General features: G+C 53.3%; 10 protein-coding genes across 10 annotated transcripts; 4 read left to right on the top strand and 6 right to left on the bottom strand.

Annotated features, from left to right (window-relative positions):
* Positions 1 to 79: 79 nt before the first annotated feature.
* On the bottom strand, positions 80 to 874 carry N7459_009122 (Trans-aconitate 2-methyltransferase; the record flags this gene model as incomplete). The annotated part of the gene is made up of 1 exon (XM_056948290.1): positions 80 to 874. One exon carries the CDS (start codon positions 872 to 874, stop codon positions 80 to 82), a length of 795 nt encoding a protein of 264 aa, XP_056795515.1.
* Positions 875 to 1,684: 810 nt separating this feature from the next.
* N7459_009121 (ATP-dependent 3'-5' DNA helicase) lies at positions 1,685 to 5,239 on the top strand (the record flags this gene model as incomplete). The annotated part of the gene is made up of 1 exon (XM_056948289.1): positions 1,685 to 5,239. The coding sequence occupies one exon, from the start codon at positions 1,685 to 1,687 to the stop codon at positions 5,237 to 5,239; it is 3,555 nt and encodes a 1,184-aa protein (XP_056795514.1).
* A 937-nt stretch (positions 5,240 to 6,176) lies between these two features.
* On the bottom strand, positions 6,177 to 8,445 carry N7459_009120 (Zn(II)2Cys6 transcription factor; the record flags this gene model as incomplete). The annotated part of the gene is made up of 3 exons (XM_056948288.1): positions 6,177 to 6,438; positions 6,520 to 7,316; positions 7,393 to 8,445. 3 exons carry the CDS (start codon positions 8,443 to 8,445, stop codon positions 6,177 to 6,179), a joined length of 2,112 nt encoding a protein of 703 aa, XP_056795513.1.
* A 1,097-nt stretch (positions 8,446 to 9,542) lies between these two features.
* Positions 9,543 to 9,934, bottom strand: N7459_009119 (uncharacterized protein; the record flags this gene model as incomplete). Its single annotated transcript, XM_056948287.1, is given in 2 exon segments — positions 9,543 to 9,805; positions 9,820 to 9,934. 2 exon segments carry the CDS (start codon positions 9,932 to 9,934, stop codon positions 9,543 to 9,545), a joined length of 378 nt encoding a protein of 125 aa, XP_056795512.1.
* A 3,186-nt stretch (positions 9,935 to 13,120) lies between these two features.
* Positions 13,121 to 13,895, bottom strand: N7459_009118 (phosphoribosylglycinamide formyltransferase; the record flags this gene model as incomplete). Its single annotated transcript, XM_056948286.1, has 2 exons — positions 13,121 to 13,369; positions 13,485 to 13,895. The coding sequence occupies 2 exons, from the start codon at positions 13,893 to 13,895 to the stop codon at positions 13,121 to 13,123; spliced, it is 660 nt and encodes a 219-aa protein (XP_056795511.1).
* An 834-nt stretch (positions 13,896 to 14,729) lies between these two features.
* N7459_009117 (RING-H2 finger protein) lies at positions 14,730 to 17,381 on the bottom strand (the record flags this gene model as incomplete). Its single annotated transcript, XM_056948285.1, has 3 exons — positions 14,730 to 14,855; positions 14,914 to 15,189; positions 15,252 to 17,381. 3 exons carry the CDS (start codon positions 17,379 to 17,381, stop codon positions 14,730 to 14,732), a joined length of 2,532 nt encoding a protein of 843 aa, XP_056795510.1.
* Positions 17,382 to 18,178: 797 nt separating this feature from the next.
* N7459_009116 (uncharacterized protein) lies at positions 18,179 to 19,468 on the top strand (the record flags this gene model as incomplete). The annotated part of the gene is made up of 1 exon (XM_056948284.1): positions 18,179 to 19,468. The coding sequence occupies one exon, from the start codon at positions 18,179 to 18,181 to the stop codon at positions 19,466 to 19,468; it is 1,290 nt and encodes a 429-aa protein (XP_056795509.1).
* Positions 19,469 to 20,294: 826 nt separating this feature from the next.
* Positions 20,295 to 20,595, top strand: N7459_009115 (uncharacterized protein; the record flags this gene model as incomplete). Its single annotated transcript, XM_056948283.1, has 2 exons — positions 20,295 to 20,343; positions 20,414 to 20,595. The coding sequence occupies 2 exons, from the start codon at positions 20,295 to 20,297 to the stop codon at positions 20,593 to 20,595; spliced, it is 231 nt and encodes a 76-aa protein (XP_056795508.1).
* Positions 20,596 to 21,666: 1,071 nt separating this feature from the next.
* On the bottom strand, positions 21,667 to 22,377 carry N7459_009114 (uncharacterized protein; the record flags this gene model as incomplete). Its single annotated transcript, XM_056948282.1, has 1 exon — positions 21,667 to 22,377. The coding sequence occupies one exon, from the start codon at positions 22,375 to 22,377 to the stop codon at positions 21,667 to 21,669; it is 711 nt and encodes a 236-aa protein (XP_056795507.1).
* Positions 22,378 to 22,657: 280 nt separating this feature from the next.
* On the top strand, positions 22,658 to 25,085 carry N7459_009113 (protein kinase family protein; the record flags this gene model as incomplete). The annotated part of the gene is made up of 4 exons (XM_056948281.1): positions 22,658 to 22,793; positions 22,870 to 23,286; positions 23,320 to 24,846; positions 24,895 to 25,085. The coding sequence occupies 4 exons, from the start codon at positions 22,658 to 22,660 to the stop codon at positions 25,083 to 25,085; spliced, it is 2,271 nt and encodes a 756-aa protein (XP_056795506.1).
* Positions 25,086 to 25,794: the final 709 nt, after the last annotated feature.

Below are 25,794 nucleotides of genomic sequence, written 5' to 3'. Positions count from 1 at the left end.
CGCCTTGTTTATCGTAACTGAAAATATGCCAGACGACTGAAATAGTACATTGAGCAACGTCCCTAGCCTAGGCTTGAGATCAATTCTTAATGGCAACCACAAAGAGTCGCGGATAGCGCAGCAAGACTCTTCCGTCAACCGACGAAGGATAGGCTTCTTTCAAGCGCTTCAGATAGTCACCCAGGAACCCAGTCTTCTCCTGCGGCTGCAAGGGATCCAAATAAGGCCGCAACCCTGTCCCCTTGACCCATTCGATGATGGCTTCGTGATTTTCAAGGGAGTGATAGTAGCTCGTATGAAAGATATTGACCTCTGAACAAAGAGGCTTGAGCTGATCGTAGATGTCCTGTGGCGACTGGAAGGTCTCACGCCCAACAGTCTCCAGAGTTGTCGCCCAGGGGCCGGACTGTGCAGTCTCACGCATCAGAGCATGGGACGGCTCGTCGAGATTATCGGGGACTTGGAGGGCAAACGCGCCGCCAGACGGCTGCGTTCCCATCAATCGCTTGATGACTTCAATCCGCCGTTCCTTTCCGAGCCACTGGAAGACGGCGTTGGAGTAGAACAGATCAACGGGTGATGATGGCGAGTAGGTATTCAAATCTTCCACAGTAAACTCGAGGTGTGGAAGGGTCGATCTTGCCTTCTGGATCATGTCTGGGGACGAGTCGATCCCCTTCAGCTCAGCGTTGGGATAGCGCGACTCTAGGACGGCGGTTGAATTCCCCGGGCCACAGCCCAGGTCTACCACGCGTTTGGGGGCCTGAAGGGGAACTCGCGATAGAAGATCGCGTGCTGGCTGGGTGCGCTCATCCTTGAACTTGAGATACTGCGTTGCGCTCCAGTCGTGGAGGTGCTTCGCTTCGGTGGACATTGCTCTAGGGGCGATGGAGCATGCGGGGAAAGCTCTTTGCGAGAGGAACAATCTTCTGGCCGAGGATTGAATAGTGCAGGACATCTTGAGAGGAAGTAGCCTCTTATCTCATGGTCTGATGGAAGAGGAGTCGAGGATATGTCGAATATATAGGGCCGCTTGAGGGGTGATGTGGGTGAGAAGGCTGAGCGCGCTCGTGGGGGTCGCAAGGGCCGAACTGAGTCGTTCAGCAGGACGCCTAAGTCGGCATTTCTTTGGATTGATTCATCCACTTGGAAATCCTCACAACTGGCCAATCCGACAAGCTATACTCAATTGAATGCTTCTCCAATGGACATGAGCGATCGGCGCAAAACCGCCGATGATCGGGAGTGGCGGGCATAAGCAAGGCGTTAACGGTTTACACCATCGGAGGTAGTTACTTAACAGAATGACGACGCAGAACCAATTCCAATTTGAATGGAACAATGACATGCCCACTCCGTTGTATTGTTGAATTGTTCTCAGTTTCTCTTCATCTATCTCAGTCTCATCTAGGGAGGAGTAGATCAGGTCAAGTGGTGCATAGATTTGTCCTTTTCGCTCTCTAGCAAATATGCGCTCGTAGTAATTAATCTAGCAAGTTTGATATGACTGGATTCCCTTCGATTAGTGATAAATCCATTTCCACTCGCTTTGGACTACAGATCTCGATCACCTACCAGTTTGGGTTATATTATGCACGTGACCTCGCGTTTTCCTGCTTCGCCGAGTCGCTTGGTTCCTCGCTGTAGACATTCGCCGCGCAAAAGACCGCGATGGAGCGTCAAAATGACAGAATCCTCATTGGAAAAAGCACAGAATCCACTGAAACGAAAAAATATCCCTGATGAAGACTCTCGGTCCCTTGACCCGGCCGCGACCCTATCCTCGAACGCGCCGCCTCCAGACGTCGCTGTCGAATCTGCAGGAGCCCGTTCCTCACATGATACGCCTCATGACCAGGAGCCAGAGACATCACAGCCCAAGAAGAACAAGGCGAATGGAAGGAAGAAATCGACTGCTTCAACTCCGCATCCCAAAGCCGCAAAAAAGAGGACCCCATCCGCGCCATGGCCCGACGCCTTCAAGCGCCTGTCGCAGACCCACCGTGCTTTGAATCTCGTGTACACTTTTTGTTGCACGCGCAAACATTTCGCTACTACATTTGACAATATCAAGCAAGCTGTGCAGGCCCAGCTTGGGAAGGGACAAGATCTCACTGTCGAGGATGTCGCGAGAGTGAAGGTGCTAGTCCCGCGGGCGGTGCGATTTGAATACGTGGACGAAGCGCGCTTGGAGGTGATGACAGCCGGAGAAAAGGACTTGACAGACCATGGTCGGAATCGACGTGGTCTGTGGACAGAGGAGGATCTTCGAATGCCCAGCTCAGAGGATGGCGGAGACCATTCGGGATTACGACGAGATGTCCTTCTATTCGAATTTGTCGACGGTGATCTCAAGCGGGAGGTGCCGCATCCGAAAACTGGCGAGCCATCTAAACCGGTGCGACGGATGAAGGATGAAGACCTGAAAATGCCGGTCTACAGTCAGAAGCAAATGCTGGGTCTGATCGAGAAGCGCAACAATAAATTCACAGATGCCATTCATGCCTTCCTCATACAGTGTGAAGACCAAGGTACCGACCCAGTCGAGATTTTGGAACAAGAGAAAGACACATTCCTACCGACGCCACCTGGAAATGGAGTGACCAGCCCGGCGGTAGCAAAGGCCCCGGCCACGATTCCCAAAGAGCGCAAGTCAATCGCTGAGATAATTGCGGAAATTCGGGAGATGGAGTGGTATCATGCCCAGATTGTCCCGGAGGGTCATCGAGTGTTTGATGCTCAGACTCCTGTCTACGGTGACCTGACGTTCCAGCTGTCGCAGGACCTGGTAAATGCCTTGTACAATACCAAAAGCATCACCCAGCTCTATTCTCACCAGGCCGAAGCGATCAATCACTTATACGAGGGACATAATGTGATCGTGTCTACTTCGACAAGCTCGGGCAAGTCCCTCATCTACCAGATCCCCATGCTCCATGAGCTGGAAAAAGAACCTGATAGCAGGGGCATGTACATATTCCCGACCAAAGCGTTGGCACAAGACCAACGGCGAAGTATGATGGATCTCCTTCAGTATATGAACGGACTCCAGCATACGATGGTGGAAACCTTTGACGGAGACACACCATTTGCGAGCCGAAACCTCATTCGTGACGAGGCGCGGATCATCTTCACGAATCCTGACATGCTACACATAACTATCTTACCACAAGAAAATGCCTGGCGTACTTACCTGAAAAATCTGAAGTTCGTGGTTGTTGATGAACTTCATGTCTATAACGGATTGTTCGGATCTCACGTTGCCTTGGTCATGAGACGACTCCGGCGAATCTGTGCTGCGGTGGGAAACCGACACGTCAAGTTTATCTCATGCTCTGCTACTGTTGCAAACCCCGAGGAACACATGAAATCTATCTTCGGCGTGCAAGACGTCAGGTTGATTGATTTTGACGGGTCTCCGTCGGGCCGCAAAGAGTTCATTTGCTGGAATACCCCATTCAAGGACCCAGCCGACCCAACCTCAGGACGCGGTGATAGCGTTGCTGAGACTGCGCGTCTGTTTTGCCAATTGGTTCTTCGAGGAGTGAGAGTGATTGCTTTCTGCCGGATCAGAAAGCTCTGTGAGATTCTCCTACAAGCAGTTCGGAACGAATTCCAAGCACTTGAGAGGCCAGAGATCGGCAAGATGGTTATGGGTTACCGTGGCGGATACAGCCCTCAAGACCGACGACGAATCGAGAAAGAAATGTTCGAAGGCAAACTAATGGGAATTGTTGCAACAAATGCCCTGGAACTGGGCGTTGATATTGGATCTCTCGATGCAGTGATCACCCTAGGCTTTCCCTACTCGATATCCAATTTGCGTCAGCAAAGTGGCCGAGCCGGACGGCGCAACAAAGACTCGCTGTCTGTGCTTGTCGGAGACCGGTATCCCACCGACCAGCACTACATGCAGAACCCAGACGAGATCTTCACGCGGCCGAATTGTGAGCTGCAGATTGACCTAGCCAATGAGCTTATTCTGGAAGGCCACGTCCAGTGCGCGGCATTCGAGATGCCTATCCGCCCAGACGAAGACAGCATCTACTTTGGCGAGCAAATCTTCGCGCTTACGGCAACACGCCTGGTCAAGGATAGCATGGGGTTCTATCACTGCCACGAGCGGTTCCGACCACAGCCGTCCCGTTGCATCTCAATCCGCGATACCGAGGACCAGCACTTTGCAGTCATCGACACGACGAACAACCGCAACGTCGTCCTCGAAGAAGTCGAAGCATCGCGCGCATTCTTCACCATATACGAGGGTGGCATCTTCCTTCACCAGGGCCAGACGTATCTCGTACAAGAACTCAACCCAGAACGCCACTTTGCGCGCGTCGTCCGCGTCCACGTCGACTGGAGCACGATGCAGCGCGATTTCACAGACATCGACCCGATCGAAACGGAAACCATGCGGTCCGTCGGCTCCGACCCGAACGCTTCCCGCGCCTTCTTCGGCTCCGTCCAGATCCACGCCGTCGTATACGGCTTCTTCAAGATCGACAAGCGTGGCCGCGTGCTCGACGCCGTCGCCGTCGATAACCCGCCCATCGACCTCCTGACCAAGGGCATGTGGCTCGACGTGCCCAGCCGCGCCATCGAGATCCTGCAATCGCACCGGCTCAACATCGCCGCTGCCATCCACGCCGCCGAGCACGCCGTCCTCTCCCTCCTTCCATCCTTCGTCATCTCCTCCCCCGGCGACGTCCGAACCGAGTGCAAGGTCGCCAAGAAGGAACTCGGCCGGCCCCTCCGCCGCGCCACCGATTCCCTGTCCGACGCGGATCTCCAGAAGATCCTGCAGCCGCCGTCGCGCCAGCGCCCCGCTCGTCTGACCTTCTACGACGCCAAGGGCGGCTCCTGCGGCTCCGGCATCGCGGCCAAGGCATTCGAGTTCGTCGGCCTGCTGCTCTGCCGCGCGGTGGCGCGCATCGAGGCTTGCGCGTGTCTCTCGCCGCAGGGATGCGTGGAGTGTGTGTGCGACGAGCGGTGCAAGGAGATGAACGTCGTCATGAGCAAGGCCGGCGCCGGCGTCATCCTGCGGTGTCTGCTTGCGTGGGACGTGGACGTGGACGGCCTGCCGTGGGGCGAGGATGTCGAAGGAGAGGGTTTCGGCGTTGGCGGTGCGGGTGAGCTAGCTGGCGGCCTGGAGACGGTCGTCAGGGCCGAGGAAGTCCCGTGGAAAGCGGGGTGTAGTCCAGATGGGGAGCAGAGTCGGCCGATAGAGGGGGACTTGTAGTTTTGTACGTACATGGCACCGTGAACAGCCGGGCTGGTCAACGGCTCCAGGAACTTGATACCGTTGGTACCCTTGTACTCTGCACTCGCTGGCCTTGCGTATCTTTCCGTGGCCTGGTGGTCTCTATATGCATCCATGATGACGCTCTAGCTAAATGTCGAGATGAAAGCGCATATAATGACACCACGGAATCTACCTAGATAATGAAATGAAAAGAGCCAGAAGAAACTGATATTCAATAGTTTCTGTCCATGTTCAACGGCGTAGCCGTAGATGTCTGTGCAACTGCGTAGCAACTGGGTATAGGTCTAAGAAATTTACACATCAAGTCGTGGCTGAAAGAAGGTCATAGAAATCCAGGGAAGGAATCAAAGGTAGAAAAAAGATTGGGATATTGAGGGGATTGGCGGGTGTATATCGGTGGGTGGATAGGGAGACGGTGGGAGATGGAGCGATCAACACGGGGACGATCAGGAGTGCGTGATAGAAACCGGTAGGGAATGAAGACCGAGGACACAAGGCAGTCTCCCAGGTGCGCCGGTGATGCTGCGCTTAGTTATATTCTTCTTGATTCGACAGTTTGACGTCGTCCGGTCGCAGCGGTGAGTGGATGACCATAGACATGGATAGAGGTGGGTGTAGCTTGAGTAGTAAAAATAGTTACTCATAGCCGCACGGATGAAGCGAAGGATGACCTGTCAACTTGCGTAGACTGACTCCCCTAGGTAGGGCACAGTGATGTTGGATTGTGGCGTAAGCTTGAACTGCCGCCAACTGTGTGCATATCAGGCAAGATTGTTGGACCAGGCTCGCGGATTATGACGCGGCCAGGCGTCAATGCCTAAGACGGACAGGTCATCCACGACTGGAAGTATGCAATCGGGTCAGGCCACGGTCACCCGAGCAGAAATAGCGAGGTTGTATATCTTATGATCCTTCACTGGAAACTGTTGTGGCTGCTTGAAGGGCTTTGCTCGTCTTCGGGGTCGTCGAGGTTCAGTTTCCAGAACATCCCTTTCATGTCGCGCACATTCTCACGGAAATCGTCGCGGGGCTGGTTCGTGCGTTCTTCGGTCATCGCGCGAATCTCGCGGAGGAGATCTGAGTAGCCTTCATCGTTCGGAAGCCACCAATGCACGACTTCGGGGATTTTCCAGATGGCGGCGAGAGCGGTGCGGAATCGGGGATTGATGATATATCTGAGATGGAGAAAGAGGTTAGCATTTTCTCTTTCCTAGCTAATATCCAAGAGATATCAGGTTTGCTGCGGTACGGCTCACCCATTCTGTTCCATCATGGCAATCTTGCGCCTCGACCACATGCAGTATTTGTCATTCTTGGGCAAGAACATGCTGGTGATACCAATGCAATTTTTGAACCCAACATAAAACCCAGTTCCCCTGTCCGGCCAGCGTTCAATGGTTTCGACAAGCTGACACTGTTGGTAGGCGAGCTTGCCCAGGTCTTCCAGCATCGGTTGCTTCAACACGAGCATCGTTTGATACTTGTGCATGGTCTCGGTGGATAGAAGATCGATCCAGATGAAATTAGCATCCCACATTTCACCCTGGTGTATCCGGCCAGGTACGTAAGGGTCCACGACGTCGTCTTCTGTCAAGGGTTGCTTGTTCGGATAAGAGCGCACGATGTATTCAGAGTCATCGAAGGTGCGCATGATGTCCTTTGCGCGCTCGAGCGTCTGGCCTAGCTGCTCATTTCGGGTGACAAACTCATCAAGTGGGATCAAGCCCTGCGATAATTTTGCGTAGAGTGAGGCCATATCCAGACCAAAGCGACGATTGATGGATGCTACCAATGAAAATTGCTTGCACGCGTCATCCGGGTAAAGGGCTGCCTGCTCCAAGTCGTATTGTTCCTTGACCATGTACCAGTCTCGGCTGAGGACCGCCTCGGTACCTGCCAAAATGCCGGCCACCACGTCAAATCGTGCGTACCAGAGGAAAATGTGGGTATGTAAATCGACTAGGTTGGATGATTCAGGGGTAAGCAATTCCCGCATCAACGCGTGTGCTGCTTGATGGTGGTCGATCAGGTTGACCCAATCTCCGATGTATTCCTGTAGGGAAAGACGGTCAGAGCGTGCCCAAAATCGATCAGAGAGTCGCGAAAAGGCGAATGGAATAGAACGATACCTCGAAGGTGGTCAGAACGAGGACTGTGCATAACGTTGCCTCGCTATGCTCTTCTCCCGAACCGAGGGATTTCCGTAAAAGAGTCAACGCTTTATTATAGTATTTGAGGAAAGTATACAGCTTCCCACCAGGGGTCTGCAAGGTGTGAAGATACGCCGCAAAGCCCACGAGCGCGTAGAGTAATGGCTCATACTGCAAGGCAAGTTCAATGATGCTGTGTTGGATGAAGCGAGCGCTGTTACGCCTCAAGAAGAAATGCTCATGAGAAATGAATTCCTGATGAAAATTGAGGTAAAAGCGTACATCCTCTGGCAGGCGAGCCGAGTTGAGCAATTCTACGGTCGAATGCCCGATACTGGCCGACCGCACACTCACTGACTCGAAGCGCGACGACTCGGTCGAGGGTGAGCTGCTTGGCTCCAGGTTGAAAGAGCCGGACTCCGAGACGGACTTCAAGCTGCGTTTCTGCAGCGACTGCCCGCTCTGCGTCCTGTACAGGTCGGGGCGGGAGCTACCCGTGCCACTCGTGGGCGATGGTCGCGATCCCAGCCCGCTGGCGCTGTCGAACTCTTCCTCATCGATGATCGGCTCAAGCGGGCTGCGGTCTCCGGTCTCGACCTTGCCGGAGGAGTCACTCCCTTGCGACGGCGGATACGCACCACGCGATTTGACCGAGGCCCGGGCGCCCGCCTTGGATGAGGTCGCATTGGGGGGCGGATAGACGCAATCGCGGCCACCTTTCCGGCAGCGCTCGCAGACGGGGCGGGATTCATCGCATTTGATGCGGCGAGAGCGACAGGTGAAGCAACCGCTGCGGGTGCGCTTGTGTTTCTTCTGATCCGGGATGGGTTGGAGGAGAGTCGGCTGCTTGGGCGGGTAGGGCGGAGCGGGTATGGGGATGGCCGGCGCGACGGAGGGATCATGCCAAAACGCCACGCTTTCGGGATACTGTGTAGGACCGAAGAGAGAGTAGGCGGACACGCCCGAGTCCTGCTGCATTGAATCGAGGAAGCCCGTCAGGGCGGCCTGGGACTGCTGATACGACTGCTCCATGGCGGATTTCTTTGAGGGCTGGGAGGCGATAGTTCGTTCACCTCCGCGCGAATGTCCCCCGCATGTGAATTAGCATGAAGCTTCGCGGCCTTGCATGATCACCGGCGTCGCTCAGAAGAAGAACACAGCGAGTCCAAGAAAGCCAGTAGGAGCCAGCATGGAGGGCCGAGGAAGGGAGAAGTATTCCGGAAGGTCGAGGTGTAAGTGGGGTGAGATTGACCCGGACTATTGGAACCAGGATGTGCGGAGATTAAAAAAAAAAATAGCACGCTCGTTGCTTTTTTGCTTTCTTGATCTGTCCGGATCCTCCTCTCGCCCGCCATTCTCCGCAATCCCGATCGCCATATCGAATGCCTCTCTGAGGACAACGAGACTTTTGTTCTGGGACTCACGCCCTCCTTTGATGGGCTGATCTCGGATGGCCTCCGGTGGCGCTGAAAGGCGGAGCCGCTGAAATTCCTGGGAATTCTTACTGGGACTGCATCTCAACTCCAGGGAGGGGGAACAACTGGGATCGAGAGAGAACCACTTGGGCCAGACGGAGCAGATGAGAGCAAATGAGAGAGCCCAACAGTCGCCGCGCGGAAAATTATCCACCAGGTGGCATCACAGATCCTGGGAAGGTCGCACTCCTACTAAGCAATGGCCCCCTTCCCATCCCCACTCGCCTTGGGGATCGCTTTATTTTTATCGTGCATCGTGCATCGTGCATCGACGCGGGGCTCGTGTCCTAGCCCAAGAGTCAAGGACGAGCATTGATCGTCCCCAAGCCTCTGGTTTCGGTGAACTCCCTCGGAAGATCGCCTCCAGTCAAGCGTGATATCACCGTCGATGACTCGCTCCCTCTAGGGCTCACGTTCAGTAGTAGTTCAAGTGCCGGCTTGTCAGGGCTTCGAGAGAAGATTATTCCCAGCGCTACGGCGCACAGCTCACATTTTGAATCATTCTTGGTGCTGCATTCCATAGTAGAAGACAGACTACCCTACCCTGTGCAGGCTGTCGATGGATCTGTTCCATGTCATTACACCATGACCAGCGCAGCGCATCCTAGCATCCCACAAGGCTCTGGATTGCATGACTCTTCCAGAATATAATAATTAGATGCCACTGGCAAGTATCTGATTGTCTCCTCTCTTGGCCGTGATTCCTTGGATACCGGTGGGACCGTCTCCTTGAGATGGAGAGCCAAACATGGGGCTCTGAACTGATTTTCCTCGGCGATAACTGCCTTTGGATAGCTTCGGAAGAATGTCACCCGAGACAGGAAGGTCAACTTCTGGGTCTGCATGGGTCATCATTTGGTAGGGACTATCATAGTCCCGACAGTTGTCGATACGGGGCCAGGGACCTCGTGAGCTACCTGCGAACACGTACCTAAGTCAGAGTCGTAGTCACCATAACCCTCATCACCACTCCTTCCAAGGCGGCAATTTGGATTGGCCGGCGACAGCTCGAGGGGAAAGAAAAAGGCCGAAAACGTTCCGTTCATGGCGGTGGAGCCGGAAAGGTGCCGCCATGATTCATGATTGGAACAGCGTGGACCCAATGCAGGTCAAGAACACGGGGGATGGCGTGGTCTAGCGCGGGATGAGTCGCGGGAGTCCGATGGAAAGAAACGGAGAGACCTCGGAAGAGACCTCACCTATCACCTCACAGGAGGAAGGAGGCAAGACGAAAGGGAAGGGGCGAGGAGGAGCTGGAGGAAGGCGCGTGCAGACGCAGCTGAAAGGCGCATGTCTGCTGTTTCGTGACTGCTCTTCTCGTCTGCCGTCTGCCTTCGGCCCTTCCTACATTCCCCGTCATCCTCCACCGCCACCTCCCGCGAGAGAACATTTGGGAACATTTCTGCGGTGGAAAAGACACCGGATTCGCCCCCGTGCAGAGCAAATCGGCATTGTGCCTGATCGACGAGGGTTTGACAGAACGCAAAGGTGGGCCAGCAGATCGAAAAGACGCTAGAAGGGAGGGGAATGTGGGATCGACCACGACGCAGCGCCATTCGCCATGTGGATGGAAGTGCAAGGTGAGCCGGCTGGGCACCAGCGATTTAGTGCCGCCATTCGCCCATTCATCCATCCATCGAGGGCAAAGCACCAGAAGGACCAGGAGTGCATTAGGGGCTAGCACCGATGTTGCTTAGCTCGACGCCCTGATAGTGGAATTGGCGGGGGTTCCACTAGTCGTGCTGCGTCCATGCGTCGTCCATCTGCCAGGCGCGCGCTGGTTCGGTGCTATTCGGTGCTGCTGCTGCTCCAGCACGGCGCTCTCCTGGGCTCCTGGGTAACATCGCCGCTCTGATCTTCCCTCTCCCCCATGGTTGCCGTGGACGAAGAACGTGATCTCCCCTACCCAGCTATGCCGAGACGGGTGACGGTTGAGCGAGGGGAGCCTCATGAATCATTGTCCATGAGCGAAACGGCCGCAGTACAGACCAGCTTCATGGGCTGGGGCAAAGTGCGTGGTCCCAAACTCGTATCATCTCGGGCAGTTTTGCAACGCTGGAGTCTTCTCAGTTCTACTGCCCCCGGACGTGATTCTCTCCCGTGAAACAACGGCAAGGAAGAATTTCTGATTTGCCGACGGGGCCGATCAACGTGTCCGACGGGTCGATCTATCGGCTCCTTCATGTCAGAAACCCATTGGGTGTTTCGAACCACTGCACTTTCCAACGGTCTATACCACTCCACTTTTTACACTTTGCACTTTCTCTCGGAGCGTTGACAAGGTCAGCGATTAATAATTGTGAGGGGAATGCCCCCATCGAGTTTCAGACGTTCATCCTGTCCACATGAAAACCACGATTGTAGTATTTGATGCGACCAGATTGAGGGGAGGCCAATCTCGTATTGCACTCGAGTGATCCAAATCCGAGATGAAGATGGAGCAGAGCGAGGGAAGCACCGAGCCCGAATTAATTGGTGCAGAGCATGCGAGGGAGGATTTATCACTAGGCTGAATGCAACGTTGGAAGAGGACCGTGGCATCAAATGACTGCAATATCAACCAGCAGTGACACTATCCTGCCTAGGTAGCTTGCACACCGAACATCAACGGCGTGGGATGATCTAGGAAAGGCTCGTGTTCCTGTCCCTGCTCTCCCCACCATGGAAAACGGGAAATTGCGGCCGCTAGACTGACCGTTGTAGCGACAGATTCTCTCATTTACGTACTTTGATACTTCGATAGGACCGGGCGTTCTCAACCAGACGCAGGCCTAGAAGATGTCGTCTACCATATGTTCAGAAACCACCAAAGCGCACAGACATTGGGAAGCTCGTATATGTCGATAAAAGATAACAGCAACGCAAGGCCACGGGTAATATTAACGAGCCCGAGTGAACTAAATATCCGAGTCCGGACCCGATACCAATCTCTCTAAACTAACTTCACACTCACTTCGGTGAACACGTTATTCCAGGGCCCATATAGCCAAGAAACGAAACCCTGACCGCGCTCTCGAGGAAATATCATACTCCGAAGGCGTGCAAGAGATCGGCCGATCCCAGGAGCCATCGGATACGACTGTCTTCAATTGAGTTGACGCCGGCGGGTTTAGCCTGCGGCCCCCAGCGCCCATGCCAACAAGTGCTGCCCACATCGTGCACCGGGATTGCCTGGCCACACGCTGGGCCATCAGTTAGGTCGAGAACAAAGGATATGCACAGCGTAGCCGGTACAAAGGACAACGTACCCGCACAGCGGAGATACGCATATATACGCTGCTCTGTATTCCGTACTTCCGTCGAGGCTCAGGTTCAAGTGGGCCAGGGCAAAGGGAGGATCTGTCCCGTTCCCGTTGGCGCCGGCAGTGCAGAGAGAGGGCCTGATAGCTGATAGCTGTTCATCCCTGGGGTTGCACTGCAGCATTGAGGGTCCTGAGTGTCGCGTGGCCCCGGATGATTTGCCTCTGGGCTGAGAGTCTACGTATGCAACGATGGACTTTCCTTAGAGCAGCGCTAGGGCGATCATGCACTGCATGAAGCATGTGATAGAAGCTCGACCGGTAAGGTGGATGCACATTCACATCCCTGCCAGACTCGCTGCGATCCTCGTTTTTTACTTTGACTAAGGAACTTGCTGGGGCCGATGCATGACGATGGACGAGGCCCTCGTATTCCCGGCGGCGCCGTTAGCCGTCTGGATGATCCTTGGACTTAGGAGCTCCTTCGTCCCCTGCTTGTCGGGATTGGGATTGGCGTGTAGTGTTGCGCTGGGCCCGGTCTGATCCGAAATGCAGGTGGCCTCGCTGTGATGCCGTCATCTGTTCTCCATGGGCCCTAGCTCTGGACCTTGCCCAAGAGGGCCTGGTTTGATTGCGGATTGACATCGTGCATATTGTGGATTGATAGTCGCGTTTTGCTTCATCTCGCCATTTTCACCAGAACCGGAACGAGAAAGTTTCCCCTGTCGACATAACGACATAACCCATTTACTACTCTTGGCTGGGACCACGGCCCTCCACGGCAATCTTGATCTCGCCAAGTGGTGCGTCCCAGTGGCACGCGAGGCTTGGTATAGAGATGCGGGAAATGCGCAGACTTGGGCGACTCTCTCGGTCTTTCGTTTTTTCCAAGATTCATACGTGGTATTTATATATGGTCGTAAAATCGTCAACAGTCTGGCAAGTCGGAGTCTCCGTCATCCATTTCCAGTCGGAACGGGCGGACGTGAGGCTTCAGGCGCTTTTTCGCGCCGCCAGCTCCTTGAGCACCAGATCCACACCCTCAATGACGATGCCCCATTCCGTCTCGTGAACACGCTTCTCAAAGACCTCGATGTCCTCGTCCAGTCCCTTCCGGAACGGAATTTCCCGCACCAGGATGGGCTTCCCCATATCGACCTCTGAGATCACGTCATGAATCATGACGCCGGTCTTGTCAATCTTGCCCTCCATCCACGCGGCATGAGCTCGCTCAATCGCATTCTGCACAGCACCACAGTCAGCACACGCAACTTTCCCCTGAACTAATCCAACAAGCAGGAAACCCCCGGTGCCGGACAAGACAAGGACAGGACAGGACGGAACAGTTTGGACTCACCACGCCATTGAACGCCCCCGGCAGCGCCGGGTGCAAGTTGATAATGCGCACCTTGGCCCTCTCCAGCGGCTCCAGGAACCGCGGCGACAGCACATGCATGAATCCCAAACAAATCACCAGCTCCGGCGAGTCGGCCAGGATCAGCCGCGCCAGCTCGGCGTCGTATTCCTCGCGCGCGGCCTGCACACCCTCCGGCGTGGCTGGGTGCTGCTTCTTGTACTTGACCAGGTTGTGGTACTGCGTCGGGATGTTGGCTTTGCGGGCGCGCTCGAGACCGAAGGCATCTTTGCGGTTAGAGAGGACTCGCACGAGCGTGGTGTTTAGCTGCCCGGCTGCGACTTTGTCGATGACCGCTTGGAGGTTCGAGCCGTTGCCGGAGATGAGGACGGTAGCGCGGATTGGGATGGACATTGTGGCGTAGACGGTGCTGTGTCTAATTTCTCATCAGGTGGGCTGTTTCGTCTTCTCTTTTTTTCTTGTAGAGAATAGACGCCGGTAGAGTGGGCTGGGAGGTCTCGGGCTGACGCGGCGCAATTGCTAGGACTCTTGTAGGTGGGTTGTGAGATTTTGTCTACCGCGTGCATCAATTGGTCTCGCACACAGTGCAGACCGGGAAAGTCATACCTGTACAAGCTAGAGAACTGACATCAGTCGACGGAGCAGAGCTTCCACGAAGTTTTCCGGCACGTGATCGTCCGCGGGGCCGGCGGGGCAGACGCAATTTGGAGTTGGAGTATACAGAAGAACACTACTGATAGTCAACGTTGGATTACATTGGGATTTCCCTTCTCATTCGGGGTCCTCGAAGTTGGAATGATGCTGGAATTTACAGAGTAGACTGGCGAATCAAGGACTATCACTTTACAACCATTTAACCTCTCGCAGGTAGAACCACAAGGCATATGATCCGTGTCCAAGCAGACTCGACAAGAACCCAACAGAAGAATACAAAGAAATGAAGTGGAGAGATAAAACCAAGAGTATGTGTCGTCGTCCGAGAACTCACGCCGCCTCCAGAGCTCCAGGGCGAAGGGGATGATAAATGCAGACATGAAAAAGCGCCGGAAACTGACACAACAGAGACAGAATGCCAAAGGGATATCCATGAAATAAAAGTCGTTAAGGCTCTAAGCAGACGCTGGAATGCTAACGTTCAATGAGGAAGGGGAACCAAGACCCACGGGCCTCGAATGGGCTATTGGCAATGCGAAATGAAGCATACCAATACACTGTGGATAAGATCGATCAGATCGCCATGCCTTCAGGGGCAGAGGAGGGGGCAGGATCGGACGCTGAACCATCTGTGTTGGATGTTTCACGCACGCCCTGGCCTCTGCACAAGGGACAAGAATTCCGCCCAGTGGTTAACCACTAGAATTTCTGGTTAGTCTCACTTTTCGAATGTTAAGGTGAAGTGGGGAGAACGAACCTGATCAATGCAATCTTTGTGGAAGACATGCTTGCATTTAGCGAGCTCTCGAACTTCCTCAGCCACTTCGTAATCGCTCAGGCAAATTCGACAGCGATCGCCGTCCTGGATCTGGATGGCAACTTCGCCATTTACAGCTTCTGCAACCAAAGAGCCGCCGTACTCAACAAGCCTAAACAGGCCACCTGCAGAGTTGACGTCGGCCTGAGAGGCAACAGGAGGCTTGGCAGGTCCTAGCAAAGATGAGAGCAAGATCATGTCCTCGTATGTAGGATTCTACGTAAAAAGTTAGAGTAATTCCCGCAGAGCCGGAAGAATTGGGGTGGGGGTGGACATACATCAGTGAACAGACTTGGAGTCGTGAGAGCCGGGTGATTCTCCGACAAGTTGGTCCCAACGACATAGATCAGCCAACTTCGACCTCCATTTGGAGGGGGTTGGTCAGGTTCAACTACGCCATTACGGCGGACGGACCCCGAGCCCAGGGCTCGATGACGAGCGAATTCAGAGTCGCTTCGTCGACGCTGCCGAGCGGACATGGGTGGCCAGGGCGTTTCTAACACAGGTTCCACCGTTGGTTGCATAGTCCGATCTTCGTGTAGCTGTGGCAAGGCAGCCGGTGACATGGCCGAGGCAGACGATGGTCTGCGACTCGGAGTGGAGTTTTCAGAAGTCACAGCCGACATACCTTGTTCCGCAGGGGTAGAAGGCGGGGGGCGGGGGCCCGGGGGGCTTTCGGAAAGGGCAGAAGGGGGGAAGGTTGGGTATGTGGTACGTGGACCTGCATCAGAGAGTCTGCGAGAGGGATTCAGGCCTGGTTGGCGTAAAGTCTCAGGGATCCCATAGGCGGGGAGCCCGGGAGAACCCGTCGGGCGAGGGATGGGAAGTCTTGTACGGCCCTGGATAGGATCCCCGGCTGCCTCTGACGGTCGGGGAATGGCGTTTGATGGGAGGAATGGTAGTCCGAGAAGAGCATCAAGGCCTGGGCCTCCAGGGGCCGGAGGCCCTTGTTCTCCATTGCCTCCATTGCCAGCCGGCACTGACCGGACTCCAACTACGACCAAGGTGACTGTCCGCCCCTCAGCTCCCTCTGGAGGCTCATCAACCGACATTCCATCGGATTGAGCGCCCTGATTCTCAGAGCTACTCATGCTTCGCCCCAATGGATTGCCACCAGCAGGTGAGTCCGAATTAGCAAACCGGAAGACACGCAAGAAGTTGACCGGGGGCGACGGTCCTTCATTTTCAGGAATGCTAGGTCCTTCACCTGCTGTCGGTGGTTGGGCTTGGGCCGATGTAGCACTCTGCAGACTCTGAATGAAGTTTTCCAAGGAACCCTCCAATCCGTCATTTCCCAGCGCCTGAATATTCGGTAGAGCAGGGCCCGTGGTCCCTGAAAGCTGAGCTGCTATCGCGGCTGCCGCTAGCTGGAGCACACGAGAAAGAGGGGTCTGCTCTTCTCGTCGCAATGCCCGTGAAGAGCGCGCTCTCATGAGGCCCGGAAGTCGACGCATCAAGTGTGGGTTAGGCTGATTCGAAGATAGAGGTCCGTCATTATGCACGCTTGGCTCCACAGAATCGAGCTCATGTAAGGGTTCATCGAAGTCCAGGCGGGTGTCCATGGCACTCGGAAGACCATCGCTCAGCGATGGCCTCGGGGATGAGTGCGGTGGAATTTCATGCGGAGAAACATTAGACTGTGGCTGGCCGAACATATGAGAAATTGGCGTCGATAGCGAATGACGCATGCGGTGCAGACGAGCACTTCGACGCCAGGAGGCCCGGTTCGTCTCAGTTATTCGCTCACTGGAATTATCGAGGAAGGTTGGGTTCGTTGTCGTTTCGGGTATCGGCGATGAGTCCGTACGCGGTGGAATGAAATATGGCCCCCGAGCGGAGCGCCGACGGGTAACTCCCCTTGATCCGAGTGCACTAAAAGGGCTGAAACGGCCAGTACTATGGGCGGTCTCCGACCGTGGCGGTGTCCTTGACACCAGGCCATGTCTATGCGCATGCCCTTCTGCCGGAGTCTCCTCCTGACTGTTGAGAAGACCGCGGATGACTGAATTGGGGAGAATTCTAGAACCCAGCCTTGACATGGTGGACTGCCTTCTGGCCGCCATGCGAGCAATAGCTGCTGAGCGGTAATCTCGCTCTGCTGATTCCTGGTCGGTACCTTCTTCTTCTTCGATGCTGCGCATGGGGTGCGATAACCCCCCGGAGGGCCGTGTGGGTTGGTGCCATGTCTCCAGGGGCTCATGCGATTGATCAGACGATGAGCCGGGGCCACTTTGTAAGTGTGTTTCCACTCCGGACGAGGTGCCAGCCTCTGCGTTTTGCTCAAATGCCTGCCTGTTGTTCATGTCTTCATTCCTTGTACCAGTATCGCGCGATATCGAGGATGGTGGTGGATAGTCCGTGTAACTAGCGTCGGGGGAATGTCGCGCTGTCGAGGAAGACTGGCCCATAGTAGCAAGTTATGGAAATGGAAACAGGAAAGAAGGGTGTTAGAAACCGTCCACTGCCATAGGATATTACGACGAGCTGACAGCGACCGTGTTAGCACCTGAGCTTTGTCCGATGGATGAGAATGATTGAAGGAGCGAACCTGATGGCGGCTTCTGAGCAATATCAGTCTAGTATTCCAAGTCGTTCTTATCGGCAAATTCACAATGACGCAGACCCCAGTTGATGTGCGAAGCGATACCGGAGCTTAGAGGTTGTGAGTGACTGTCGAGACAAAGGGACGGAATTCGGCAAGGCATCAATAGAAATTCTGTAACGAGGCACCAGATGTTTGAGACAATGCCCACCATCCAATACGAAGCACACAGATCCGTGTTCTCGAACACTCTGACAAGCACCAGGTGCAGGCCACACTCGAGGCTCGATACCCGCCGAGCCCGGAGATGGCGATCAGGGACCCGCTAATGACGATGCCCAAGGAGGGCGTGGAATGTGGGGGATGCAAGCGTTACAAGCAAAAGAGAAGGAAAAAGATTGGAAATGAGGCGAGGCGGATAGGAGGAAAGGAGAGAAGGCGACGTATGGGGGGAATGGAGAGGGTGATAGCGATAAGTGATGTTTGCCTCCTTTGCTTCCCGAGGTGCGGTTCTTGGGTCTTAGTCAACGGGATGGTGAAACTTCTAGGCCTTACCATCATTATTATTTCTCAGCACAAACCCACCGCCCCTATAGGCTGCAGGCTGTCGAGTTTGTGAACTGCCGAAACAGCCCTGAATGGAACCCGTGTCTTGTTGAGTATATGGCGCCTGCCCCATCGGCTTCCTTCTTTTCTTTGCCACTGCCCTCCTGGTTACAGCCAACAAGCACTCGCGTCGCCCAATATGACCACCGGAAACGCAAGAAGAGCGACGAGTGGAGCGACGAGGAGGGGGACTTGGCAGATACGACTGATGCTGCCTCAGGGACGGAATCAGTTCCTGGTGGCCAGTCTCTGATTTTGACGCCCAACGAGTCACACCAGTACCGAATTGCCGGCCTCTCTTTCGATCAGGAGCTGCCCGGGGGGGACTTTCCCCACGGGCCCGCAAAGGAGGATCATCATCGTCATGAGAACTTGCCGAGCCAGCTTTTTGCCGGTTTATCATCATTGTCGTCCCCGGTTTACCCTCCGCAGTCCCCGGCGCACCAAGGCAACCTTCGACTTCAGCACCTATCGGTATTAACCGCCATTCTACACCGATGTCTGCTCGAAAGAGATTATGTACGCGCTGGAAGAGCATGGGGGCTTATCTTGCGAGAAGAGTTCAGAGGACTTCCGGTGGATGTGCGTAGTGAAGGCAGATGGGGTATCGGTGCTGAGATCCTACTACGGCGAGGCCAACCGGAGCCAGCGGGGAATGCTCGTGACCGATCAGGTAGCACACCTCTGCCCTTCACCAAGAAGGGCTTTGCGGAGGCACAGTCTTACTATGAAAGGCTGATCCTGAATCATCCCTATTCTAAAAGTGCCCCGCATGCTATCTCTGCCCTTCACTTCTATCCGGCAATGTTTGGGCTGTGGATTTATGTCACCCAGGAGGAAAGTAACTCGGCGAGAAAGAATGTCATGGATGACGACGACTCCTCTGATGACATGTCCGTTGAGGAAGATTCCTCAGTCGATTTCGAGACCCGCCAGTCGAACAAGAGACAAGCGCGCATTGCAGCTATCAGGACTCAGGAATTGGAGCAAGCGCAACAAATCGCGACACGTATGGATATGCTTCTCGGATCACCGCCATATATGGACTCGTCCGAATTGCTAGAGCTTCGAGGTATGGTATCCTTGTGGATTGGTGATTTGCTAGTCGCGTCTTTGGTCACGCCTCCAGATCTTGTTGAGGACGAAGAGGAGAACATGGAGGTCGATATAATGCCGACGGACGACCTGACAGGATCATCCGAAAAGAGACGCGAACAAAGGCTTGCGATGGAAAAGAGGCAAGTGGAAGTCCAAAAATCGAAGGACTTCTTAGAGAGGGCGACGCGACGCGGAAGGAGTGTTGCGTATAATATGGAGCACCTTCATATCGACGATGGCTCTCCTTGAATGATGGGACCTCGAAAGAACCCCGCTCGTTCGTTGCCTGGATTTGAATGTTTGACTGTATATCGATCTACTGCCTGGAAGTTTTGATACCCCAAAATACTCATTTGAATCTAAAAGAAGCAGCGGCTGCTCCTACAAAGACCACAAATAATATTTGCATCTAAGCCATGCTGAGTCTAACTTATTCCTAGTGTATTCCAATTAAATCTATTCATCGATGCCATCCGCTCTCGGGTGTAGTATATGTTGCGAATACCAGCAACAGCTTGGCGAATTAGAATCGACTTATCAAGTCAGTACTGCTAGCATTCCTAGGTTAAGTGCCCGCAGCGACTTGGTCCTTCTAGATTAGCAACGATGGGGCAAAGATCTAGACCACGTTGGCTAGATTTTAAGGCCAAAAAATGGCGTAGCACAAGCTCCCGGAGGAGAGAAGGGTGAGGGAGAAGAGTGAGAAGGGAAAGAGAGGCCCCCTTAACCGTGCCCATTTCCGACTAGTCCTATTCGGGGAGCACCCACCCGCTGCGCGTGTGGGTGCACCACAGTGTAAAGAGTGTAAGTGCATTTGGGGCACCTCGGGGTGGGGTCAGGGGGCACCTGACTAGCCTATTTGGGAATGGAGTTAGGGAGTGGGCCAGGTGCCCGTGGAAAAGGTACCTTGTCCCAATCCCAACGTGGCCCGGCGTAGCCCTAAGCCCTACTTGCCAAGTCGGGAACGGGGCTGGCGCATTCCAGCTTCCTTCAGCATCGCCATCCATGGACGTTTGGTCCTTGCGGAACCCGTCGAGTTGATGTTGATCGCGCTAGCTTGAGCTCCTGCGCGATTATGTATCACCTGGCCAAGTCGCTATATATATACGCGACGAGCAAAGAGGGTAAGTCGCATCTCCTGCGCCCTCGGCTTCCCCGACTTGCGCGACCGCTCATCTCCGATCGGAATTCTAGAATACTTGGTGCCCCTGCTAGGCTTGGACAATGCCGGCAAGACCACACTCCTATCGCAGATTAAGGCCTTCTATCAGTCTCGACCGGAGAGAACCCCCGCGCCGAATCCTGGAAAGACTGTCCCTACCATCGGCCAGAATATCGCGACTATCTCCTTACCCAATATGAATCTGAAGATCTAGGATATCAGTGGGCAGATCTCTATATATGGCCTCTGGCAGAGCTACTATAGTAGCTGCTATATAATTATCTTCATCGTCGATAGCGCCGATATAGGCTAGGACCCTGATATTATATAGCTCCCTTCCGCCCTTAGCTGACGACCTAGTTTTGTATCTGGCTCTATGTATAGTAGTAGTTAGATGAGTATAAATGAATACTTCTCCGAACAGAATATAGGGATTAATGTAGATAGGGCTGAGTTTAGACGCCTAGACGAGTGTTAGTAGGTCCTAGAATCGGTTCTCTAGAATACCAATATAGCAGGGGTCCTGATCCTAGTGTTAGCTAATAAATAAGATCGCGAGGATTGTGTCGAAGTGGTCTGGATTAAGGAGGGCTTTGTCTAGAAGGTCTTTAAAGGCGAGATAGGAAGCAGTGTCTAAGACAGTTATATGCTGCTGGTTAGCGTGTTACTGGGATCGGGGGTGTAGGCGGCTGTCGAATAGGTGTAGAGTCGCGTTAAGTGGAATAAAAAAGGCTGGCCGCCTGTGATATGGTGATTCGATTGGAGATCAAGCCGGTCGGATCGAACATTATAGGGTGGGATAATTGCATCACGGCGTTTGTAAATGGTAATATCTGTCTGAGGGCTTCTAACACCGTGGTTGTCACTTATTCTTCAGCGTTTTGGTCAACTGATCTTTACGAGGTTGCTGATGTCGAAGATTGGCTGTGTAGGGGCTTGAATATCTATGTTCTCATCACTGTCAGAAACGGGGATCGATCCTATCTTAAGTACAGCGAGCCACTGCTGGGGCGGTCTTGACGGCCGGCAGCATAATGAGAGACACTGATCTATGGATGTCCTGCTGTGAATAGCATTGGACAAAGAATGAACAAAACAGAAGTCTAGCGTATTCAGTTCCCTTGTTCTTTCCCATGATGTCCTCTCATCTATGACTTCAGCATATTTCTGAGTTCTAGCTAAGGAATCCAGCAACGGGAGTAATCCTATTGTGCTTCAAGTCTTCGGTTACTATGTCGGCAGATACCTAGGTATAGCCTCAGCCCCCTCCCAACTCCCAGAAGAGCTAGTTATCCTGCTCATACCCCGGTGGTTTGTCGATTAGATCAAATGGACTCTTCGTGGAGTCACCATCGAGACCAAAGATGGAGGCACGATATATCTTTAGGCAGTATGAGAAGTTTTTTTTCGGATCGAGTGGATATAGCTTCTTCATAGTTTCTTTCGCTTCATCAGTCAGCGCGAAGCCGCGAAACTGCTGGCAACATCCACATTCAACCGTACAATGGCCAGCTCCCGACTGGCGTTCCGGCCTGAGCTTGCGATCCCGACAGCATCCACACGCACGGCCGCAGCACCCACCTCGGTCAGCACAATCGTCGGAGAGTGTTTTATGGAGATACCACTGCGGGTGGGATCGCCACAGGTCAAGTCCTCTTCGCATCGACCCGCAGGCAATGTCTGCGCGCCATCGATTGTTCTTCTGTTCGGCAAGAAAGTATTCCTGTTTGAGATTTTGTATCTCTTCTTGTGTTGCTTCTAGTTTGCTCTCGGCCACTCCAGTTCGCTCGATCTCTTCCTCCAAGAATATCTCTCTCTGTGCGATTTCGCGGAGCCGAAGTTCTGTTTGGAGGAACTCGGGACATCTTCCATGGTACGTGCTGGAGTCTTCGTAAAACTGATAGGTCTTGTAGCGGCGATACTCTTGTAGTTCCCATATCTCGCCTTGCTTCTCTAGTTTTCTCTCCTTCTTGAGAGTACTGGAAAAAAGTCCCATATTGGGCATAAATCGAAGGATGAGGCCGATATGCGAGTTAGTTTTCCAACTTGCTGCACGTTTGTGAAGGGCAGAGGAAACTGGAAAGTGGGTGCTTAGCTCGATAGTTAGTGTTGTTGGAGGTTCTGATGTCATGATCTATCATTGATTCACTAGTTAACTAACTAGTTAACTGTTAGGATGTACCTAGGTAGGTAACTTACCTCCTGGTTACGGGCGCGAACATCCTTATGCAAGCCTAGCCACCGGCCGCTACGCGACGAGATGAGAACTGCGAGAGATGGATCAATCAAGGTTAAAGGTCATTGAGGAATATCCTATTGGAAACGGACTAGGTGCCATCCGTACCTCGTTCAATTCGACAGTTAAAGGCGGAAGGATCCTGAGTACCCCTTACACACCTTGCCAGTCAAAAGGTAAGCTGGCTACTGTACATCAGCAGCCCTTCTCGCCGTTGCAACATTCCCTGACTGCGTTCTCTGGCTGCTGTAGATCTTCGACGCCTGTCCCTCAATTTTCTGGTTGCTTTGCAAAATCTCCCTGCTGTCAGCCTCTTACCTTCCAGAAAAGGCCGTGGTACTCTCGAAACTGATATCCTGAAACTTCTTTCTGCTGTTACATCTGACAACTTCGACTTTGACCGTATCAAAGCCCTCCTCCGAGCTGCTCTTGCCGATAAACTACAAGATACACTGATATGGGACCTGGTGTCCATTGCTGCTGCCGAATCCACCCCGCCTCCTCGACCGATACCTTCACTCCAAGAAACACCGTGGAGTCAGAGCACGAGCGGCATTGTGAACTCATCGGAATTTCGCCAGAATGTGGATCCAATCCTGAAGTTGGAGCTTGGGAGCTTATACGTCGGGCTACCTAATCTCTGTGATACCTTCTTGAGTAGCGTTCCTGGTCTTCAGACAACGGCTGCCACTGTCTTTTGAGAATGCACTGAAGGTGATAGTCCACTATTTGGCAGCGAAGGATGGAGTGGATGGCCCGCAGGCGCGAAGGAAAGTGACGTCCTGACTTGGTTCAGCGAACTCATCCCGAAGCTAGAAACATTTGCAAGCAACTACAGTGGGCGAAAGTTGCTTGCGCAGCCTAAAACGCCATTACGGGCCTCTACAGGCAAACGCAGTATGGGCATTGGCTTTGTCAACCACGACATAACTTATACAGCGATAGAGGAAGACGTTAGATATTGCTGGTCACATATCCTCGTACCTGGGGAGCTGAAAAGTAACCCGGAGGCTGACAAAGCATCGATGGCCTGGATGGACCTTGCAACATATGCAAGAGAAGTGCTTGCTGTACAAGAAACTCGTCGCTTTGTCTTGGGCTTTACTCTCTGCGGGTCTCGAATAAGGATGTGGGAGTTTGATCGGCTGGGTGGGATTGCCTCCGAACAATTTGATATCAACAAAAAAGAAGGCGGGCTACAATTTGTGAGTATGGTGCTCGGATTCCTTTGGATGAATGAGGATGGACTTGGATTCGACCCCACAATTATCGTATCTGGCAAGGAACGATATATTGAGATCGAGCGAAATGGCCGGATAGAGCGCCTTATTATTGATGAGGTCATGAAACATGCACCTTGTATCGCCGGTCGTGCAACGACGTGTTGGAAAGCCCACCGCAAGGAGGACCCTCAGGCAACCTTTGTTATTAAAGACTCATGGCAGTATACCGACCGAGACGAAGAAGGTATACTTCTTCAAGAAGCAACAGAGAAAGGCGTGGTTAATGTTGCCCGATATTACCACCATGAGACTGTTTGCGTCCAGGGTATTGATGACGATATTCAAAACAATGTCCGAAAGGGGTTGGATGTTACCCAGGCTACGAATTACCGAACAGGTCGTCCCCTGTTGGCATCAAGCACATCGCATCTTTCTCGCCAGGGGCGAAGTAGCAGCGCTGGCTTGAAGCGGCCGTCTAGTGAAACCAATGCCACTCTGCCATCAAACAAGCGATCCCGCCAATCATCTCCAGCCAAGCCCAGCTTTGAAGCACAGCCAAATCGGATACCAAACCGGATACACCGACGCATAATTCTTCGTGACTACGGAAAGCCGATTTACAAGGCCAGCTCCCGCGAGGCTCTGCTTGCTGCACTGGAGGACTGCATTGAAGGTCACCATTCGCTGCACAAGGCTGGCTTCCTGCATCGAGACATCTCTATCAACAATCTCATGATCAATGAGGACAAAGATAACAGTTCTTTCACGGCGTTTTTGATTGATCTTGACCTTGCTGTCCGAGAGCAACGAGAAAGCGCCTCTGGTGCCAAGGGGAAGACCGGCACGAGGGCATTCATGGCCATCGGGGCACTGCTAGGCAATGAGCAGCATTCCTTTATGCATGACCTCGAGTCATTCTTCTGGGTGCTGTTCTGGATATGCATTCACTACAGCAGGCCAGGAAAGCCCATCGGAGTCACCGAGTTCGACAGTTGGAATTATGAAAGTGACAATAAACTGATTTGATCTAAGCAGGGCGTGATTTCTGATGAAGACTATTTTCTGAGGACGGCTGAGGATAATTTCACGCAATACTATCAGCCGTTGATCCCATGGGTTAACAGGTTGAGGAGGGAGGTATTCCCGAATGGAGAGAGGTGGAAGAAACCAGCGCCAGATTTGTATCACTTGATGAAGAATGTTCTACAGGGAGCGCAGAAAGACTCGAGGGTAATCAACGAATAGTGTTTCTCCTACTGTTTACATTATCAATGTCCAAACGGTGTACAGAAGCTTGAAGAAAAGAAGGAATAGTTAGTTATTGATGCCTGCCAGGCCCAGGCTAAGTAGGTAGACACAAAATTAGGATGAACATGGTAATTGTGCCTAGAATGACTGAAATCCTTGACTTATACCCCGCAATGAGGTCGATAAATTCATTTATATCACCTCTCATGATCCGTTTTTCCCGGAGAAAGCTGAAGCACTTGACGCCCAACGGGGGTTTCGTGGAGGAGTATCCATCCCCGGAAAAGATTGTCGCAACCATCGATGAGAGGTGCCTGTCATTGATTCGGGGACAAGGTGTTCTTATGGCATGGATGAAGAGTGGCCGCGCCTCCGTTGAGTTGTTGATGGGAAAGAGATGAGGAAGATAAAGTCTTGTAAGTCAACTCCGCGGGCCCGCGTGGCATTGATACTGCACTGTCACCAAGGAGGTCCCGCCATACTGGGTACTCCTATATAGGAGTACATACCAAGGTTGGATGCAGGCAATAATCATCACGGCCCCGGGGGCTTCCAAGATAGGCAATCTGCAGCGCGTAGTGCACGTGACCACGCGGCCATCTCGCGTCGGGCGATCCGACCGACATCTACTCACCTCCATCTCGACAATTGTCGGGAAAGATATCCACTTCCAATATTCTGCCAGCAACTCCATAGTAGCTGCTCA

Source organism: Penicillium hispanicum (genome assembly GCF_028827665.1).
Source record: "Penicillium hispanicum strain IBT 35686 chromosome Unknown utg000008l_segment0_segment0, whole genome shotgun sequence".
NCBI classification, from domain to species: Eukaryota; Fungi; Ascomycota; class Eurotiomycetes; order Eurotiales; family Aspergillaceae; genus Penicillium; species Penicillium hispanicum.
Note: the sequence above shows the minus strand (reverse complement) of the source record. Positions and strands in the feature narration are given on the sequence as shown.